Source organism: Anomaloglossus baeobatrachus, chromosome 5 (genome assembly GCF_048569485.1).
Source record: "Anomaloglossus baeobatrachus isolate aAnoBae1 chromosome 5, aAnoBae1.hap1, whole genome shotgun sequence".
Classification (NCBI taxonomy): domain Eukaryota; kingdom Metazoa; phylum Chordata; class Amphibia; order Anura; family Aromobatidae; genus Anomaloglossus; species Anomaloglossus baeobatrachus.
The window spans coordinates 332,001,735-332,008,346 of record NC_134357.1 but is presented as its reverse complement, the minus strand read 5'-3'; the positions used below and the strand labels follow the sequence as shown (position 1 = coordinate 332,008,346).

General features: G+C 41.7%; 1 protein-coding gene across 1 annotated transcript in view; it reads left to right on the top strand.

The window, feature by feature from the left end:
* The first annotated feature begins 599 nt into the window (after window positions 1-599).
* The window catches only part of VSTM2L (V-set and transmembrane domain containing 2 like), a 139,373-nt gene continuing 133,360 nt past the window's right edge, over window positions 600-6,612 (top strand). Inside the window, exon 1 of the mRNA XM_075349811.1 lies at window positions 600-862. Coding sequence (XP_075205926.1) covers window positions 772-862 — 91 coding nt within the window. The 5' untranslated portion in view covers window positions 600-771. The remainder of the gene's footprint in view (window positions 863-6,612) is intronic.

Below are 6,612 nucleotides of genomic sequence, written 5' to 3'. Positions count from 1 at the left end.
ACAGGACTGCTGGGGAGCAGGTGATGCACAGGACTGTGGGGAGCAGGTGATGCACAGGACTGCTGAGGAGCAGGTGATGCACAGGAGTGCTGGGGAGCAGGTGATGCACAGGAGTGCTGGGGTGCAGGTCATACATAGGAGTGCTGGGGAGCAGGTGATGCACAGGAGTGCTGGGGAGCAGGTGATGCACAGGAGTGCTGGGGTGCAGGTCATACATAGGAGTGCTGGGGAGCAGGTGATGCACAGGAGTGCTGGGGTACAGGTCATACATAGGAGTGCTGGGGAGCAGGTGATGCACAGGAGTGCTGGGGAGCAGGTGATGCACAGGACTGCTGAGGAGCAGGTGATGCACAGGAGTGCTGGGGAGCAGGTGATGCACAGGAGTGCTGGGGTGCAGGTCATACATAGGAGTGCTGGGGAGCAGGTGATGCACAGGAGTGCTGGGGTACAGGTCATACATAGGAGTGCTGGGGAGCAGGTGATGCACAGGACTGCTGGGGAGCACTTCCAAGAGGCAGAGCTGAAGCTGTCTGTGCTTATGCTTTGTGGGGAGCTTCCCTCAGAGGCTGATTACCGGCTCTGTACAAAGCGCATTATCACAGATTATCGCTGAGGAATCCCATTTCAGGATTTGCGGTCTCTTTAAAAGCAGATTTTTCAGTGCTGGATCTGATCCCTCCGCCGCCGTCACATCACAGCAGCAGCGTATCCCTCCGCAGCGATCGCATCCTGCAGTGGGAGAGCGGCCGGAGCCCCCCGGGTGACAGCACCATGGGAGCCTGGGGTCTGAGCCTGGGGGTCCTGCACTGCCTGGGGGTCTACGTTCATCTGAGCGCTGGAGACAAGCACAGCACAGCTGATGGTATTATTTCTGATGGATATGCATTGTGGGGAGGGGGCTTTGAGTTTTGGGGGTCCCTTCTGTATGTGACCTAGTTATAGATAATGGTTATGAAGAGTGCTGATATGGGGGACACCTGCAGCTCAGCACCAGTGCCCCATACCCTCTATAGGGCTCTGATTATAGGGGTTCTGGGTGGGATTGGTGGGGGCTTCATGATAAATGGCCAGTGTGCACCGAGTCCTCCTCATCTTCCCAGTTTACAAGTGTTCTGTAGAGTGCTGGAATATCTACCATGGTGCTGATGATACCCTCATTACAGTGGGCGATATGGGGTTAATGTCATATTCTCTCCCCACAGCACATTGCATTATGTTTATACAGGAATGTTTTATTTAAGTAGCAAATGTATTTTGGGGAATGTTGTGGGGGTGGTGGTAGGGGGGCGACATCTTGGGTTGTGGAGACGATATCCTTGCACTGAGGTATCTGATGTTGGGCATCGTGGTCATTTTGGGATGATTTGGGTAGAATTTGATCTGATCAGGGCAGTGTGTCCAGGAGTATTTCACATTTACCCGTATAACTTAATATCCTTACCCCTGTCTTATAGGGAGCGCACCGACACTGCACCCTGGTAGGGCACACAGGAGGATTATTGATTGAGAACCAAGGAAGTTTGGGGTATGGCTCCTAATATCTGTACAATGATTGGCACTGATAGCTGGGCAGTATTGGCTGTGCTGCCCACACATGGGACCTGTGCGGGGTCCCTACAGTGGGCAGCAATGTGTGGGCACCACTGGCACAGAGGCATGTCCTAGGCATTAGTGCTGATCCAGTGTTAGAGACTGGCATATTCCATTGTGAGGAATGGTGGGGATTGGCAGAGATAGGTGCCACTTCTGTAATGAGGACTATCAGAGTGGTACTGGTATAGGAGTTCGGGGTGAGGAAGATGAATACTGCAGGTGTGGGGAACAGACCCCCCTGATTGTGGGGAAAGACAGTGACGGATAATGGCAGGAACGCAGAGAAGGGATGGAGGGGGTCCGAGGTAACTACAGGGGTCACTGATATCAGGATTGACATTTTCAAATATCATCTATCTATCTCTCTATCTATCCTCTATCTATCCTCTATCTATCTATCTATCCCTCTATCTATCTATCTATCTATCTATCTATCTATCTATCCTCTATCTATCTATCTATCCTCTATCTATCTATCTATCCTCTATCTATCTATCTATCCCTCTATCTATCTATCTATCCCTCTATCTATCTATCCTCTATCTATCTATCTATCTATCTATCCCTCTATCTATCTATCCTCTATCTATCTATCTATCCTCTATCTATCTATCTATCCTCTATCTATCCTCTATCTATCTATCTATCCTCTATCTATCTATCTATCCTCTATCTATCTATCTATCCTCTATCTATCTATCTATCCTCTATCTATCTATCTATCTATCTATCTATCCTCTATCTATCCCTCTATCTATCTATCCCTCTATCTATCTATCTATCCCTCTATCTATCTATCTATCTATCTATCCTCTATCTATCTATCTATCCTCTATCTATCTATCTATCCTCTATCTATCTATCTATCTATCTATCTATCTATCCTCTATCTATCCTTCTATCTATCTATCTATCTATCCTCTCTATCTATCTATCTATCTATCTATCTATATGTATCAAGCCTTCTTTCATCTATCATCGATCTATCCATCTATCTATTTCCATCCATCCTTCTCTTGTTTATTCTTCTATTGATCTTCCTATGTCATGTTTATCTATTTTCAGTCGGTCTATTATCTATCTACATTTTACTCAGTATGGTTTTCTATGTTTATATTTGTTTGTCAGGGCTATCTTTTTCTGTATCTAAAACCCCTCTTTCCTGCTTTTATGTTTCTCATCTTCATCCATCCATCCATATCTAACCTTCTGTTGCATATCATTTCTTATCTTTCTTTCTAGCATTTTTGTTTTCATTTTCTTTATTTCTTTTTTCCTCTCATTCGTTTTCTCTATCCTCTTCTTTTTTTTTTCTTCTTTTTTTCCTCTCTCAATCTATCACATGCTAACATCATATGCTACTTTGTCTATCTATCTATCTATCTATCTATCTATCTATCTATCTATCTATCTATCTGTCTGTCTGTCTGTCTGTCTGTCTGTCTGTCTGTCTGTCTGTCTATCCCTCTATCTATCCCTCTATCTATCTATCTATCTATCTATCTATCCCTCTATCTACAGTATCTATCTATCTAACCTCTCTCTATCTCTCCATCTATCTATCCCTCTATCTATCTAACCTCTCTATCTATATATCTATCTATCGCTCTATCTATCCTCTATCTATCTATCTATCTATCCTATAACTATCTATCTATCTAACCACTCTCTATCTATCTATCTAGCCATCTATCTATCTATCCCTCTATCTATCCTCCCTCTATATATCTATCTATCCTCCATCTATCTATCCTCCATCTATCTATCCTCCATCTATCTATCCTCCATCTATCTATCCTCTATCTATCTAACCTCTATCTCCCTATCTATCTGTTTATCTATCCCTCTATCTATCTATTTATCCTCTATCTATTTATCCTCTATCTATCTATCTATCTATCTATCCCTCTATCTATCTATCCTCTATCTATCCTCTATCTATCTATTCTCTATCTATCTATTCTCTATCTATCTATCTATCTATCCTCTATCCATCCCTCTATCTATCCCTCTATCTATCTATCTGTCTATCCCTCTATCTATATCTTTCTCTCTCTCTCTCTCTCTGTCCTCTATCTATCTGTCTATTTATTTGTCTACTGAATCTATTCTTTGCCCTTATCTAATAAATGTCAATCTCATGTATATCTCTATGGTCTTAGAGGTAATTACTGGCAATATTTATCATTGGCTTTTAGAAATGTGTTCCATCTGTCTTTAAAGCTATTTCATGTCTGTCGGTCTGTCTGTCTATCTAACTCCCATGTCTATTCATCTAATATATAAATCTTTCTGCCTATTTATCTTTCTACACATACGCTCTTGAGTTGCTATTCGCTACATAAGTGCAAATGGATTACTGCACATCATTGGACTTTGCATGAAGTGACTGTGGGTGTAATTGAAGCAATTGTGCAGACGATAAAAAGATAAGAGAAGGGGGGTGACATTTTATACAAAGAGACGGTACCACACTGTATATATACAGTATATATCTATGTCTATATCTATCTATCTATATATATATATATATCTATCTATCTATATATATATATATATATATATATATATATATATTAATTATAGAGAGAGAGAAGCAAAACTCTGCAATATGTATACATGCAAAAACGGTGCAGATGGAGTCTTATTATAATGTACGTCTTAAGGTGTAACTGTCGTTTTAATGCACATTTCAGTAATCAATATATAGATGAAAATAAACAACTTTGTCATATATCTTATCAGAGATATCTGCTTCTTTCGTCTTCTGGACTCCTCTTTCACTCTTATAAATTCATGGGTAACATCTGTATTCAGTGAAGAAAGATTTTCCCATTACAGAGATAAGAGATGACGGTTGGTGCTTTTAAGATTCTATGGACGGAGGAGCTGGAGGCAGACACAAGTGCTCCTGAAGTGGCAGTTAGAGTTCTCCATAGAGCTCTGCGAGCACCAACTGCTATCTCCTATCTCAATAATGGGAAAGTCTTCACTGTAGACAGATTTTACCTGTTAGTTGAGAATTTTGGGAATGAATGATCAGTCCAGGAGAAGAAAAATCAAAAATCAAATCTTTATTTTTATATAGCGCTAACATATTCCGCAGCGCTTTACATAAATCAGGAACACTGTCCCCATTGGGGCTCACAATCTAAATTCCCTATCTGTATGTTTTTGGAGTGTGGGAGGAAACCGGAGTACCCGGAGGAAACCCACGCAAACACGAGGAAAACATATAAACTCCTAGCAGATAGTGTCCTTGGTGGGATTCGAACCCAGGACCCCAGCGCTGCAAGACTGCAGTGCTAACCACTGAATTTATCTCTAATTTCCACTTGTAGTAAACTAATATAATATTGAAAGAGATTCTTACGGGTAGCACATCTTCTAAAATCGGATTACGATAAATGGTCACTTTAAGGAAAGGTTAATTAGGATCTGGAAAGGTAGAATAGCTGCCTCATATTTGGTTAGTTTGGTGTTTAGTAATATAAAGGGTTAATAATAATGGCTCTCTCATTAATACGGTCTATGGGATACACAGTGATACGATGGTACAGGAAGACTAAAGGGGTCCAGTTTTTTAATTTGGGGCATCTAATCCCTTTTAGTGCTGCTTATAGGTAAGGGTTGTGAGACTACAACTCCATAGAAGTGACCTAGTTATTTCAGGACCCTGAAAAAGAGGCACATGAACCCATTCACTTAGCAGCAAGAAATCAATTGAAGAAATGATTGATACAACTTTATACGACATCTTATCGGGAATAGATCATCTCAAAATAACCCTAGTGGCTAAATCTTTTTTTTTCTTCTGTTATATGTATTTGAAAACAAAAATTGCCAAAATTTATTTTTTTCATATCATAATCTGTATTCTAAAAATGTTTAGAAAGCTTGCAATTTTCACTCCGGCAAGTCAGACTATTTTAAACTCTTATCCCTTCACAATAACCTTTGTACACGCTCATTAGATGCCTCAATATCAAAGATAGGGTCTGAGTCAGCCTGTTGCTGCTCCCCTTCCCTTCACAATAACCTTTGCACACACTCATTAGATGCCTCAATATCAAAGATAGGGTCTGAGTCAGCCTGTTGCTGCTCCCCTTCCCTTCACAATAACCTTTGCACACACTCATTAGATGCCTCAATATCAAAGATAGGGTCTGAGTCAGCCTGTTGCTGCTCCCCTTTCCTTCACAATAACCTTTGCACACGCTCATTAGATGCCTCAATATCAAAGATAGGGTCTGAGTCAACCTGTTGCTGCTCCCCTTCCCTTCACAATAACCTTTGCACACACTCATTAGATGCCTCAATATCAAAGATAGGGTCTGAGTCAGCCTGTTGCTGCTCCCCTTCCCTTCACAATAACCTTTGCACACACTCATTAGATGCCTCAATATCAAATATAGGGTCTGAGTCAGCCTGTTGCTGCTCCCCTTCCCTTCACAATAACCTTTGCACACACTCATTAGATGCCTCAATATCAAAGATAGGGTCTGAGTCAGCCTGTTGCTGCTCCCCTTCCCTTCACAATAACCTTTGCACACGCTCATTAGATGCCTCAATATCAAAGATAGGGTCTGAGTCAACCTGTTGCTGCTCCCCTTCCCTTCACAATAACCTTTGCACACACTCATTAGATGCCTCAATATCAAATATAGGGTCTGAGTCAGCCTGTTGCTGCTCCCCTTCCCTTCACAATAACCTTTGCACACACTCATTAGATGCCTCAATATCAAAGATAGGGTCTGAGTCAGCCTGTTGCTGCTCCCCTTCCCTTCACAATAACCTTTGCACACGCTCATTAGATGCCTCAATATCAAAGATAGGGTCTGAGTCAGCCTGTTGCTGCTCCCCTTCCCTTCACAATAACCTTTGCACACGCTCATTAGATGCCTCAATATCTAAGAAAGGGTCTGGAGTGCGTGTTGCTGCTAATGTGAGTGTACATTTCCTGAAAGAACAGGTAGTTTGAGGCTAAATTAACCATAGTGGACAGTAAAAATTGCAAGG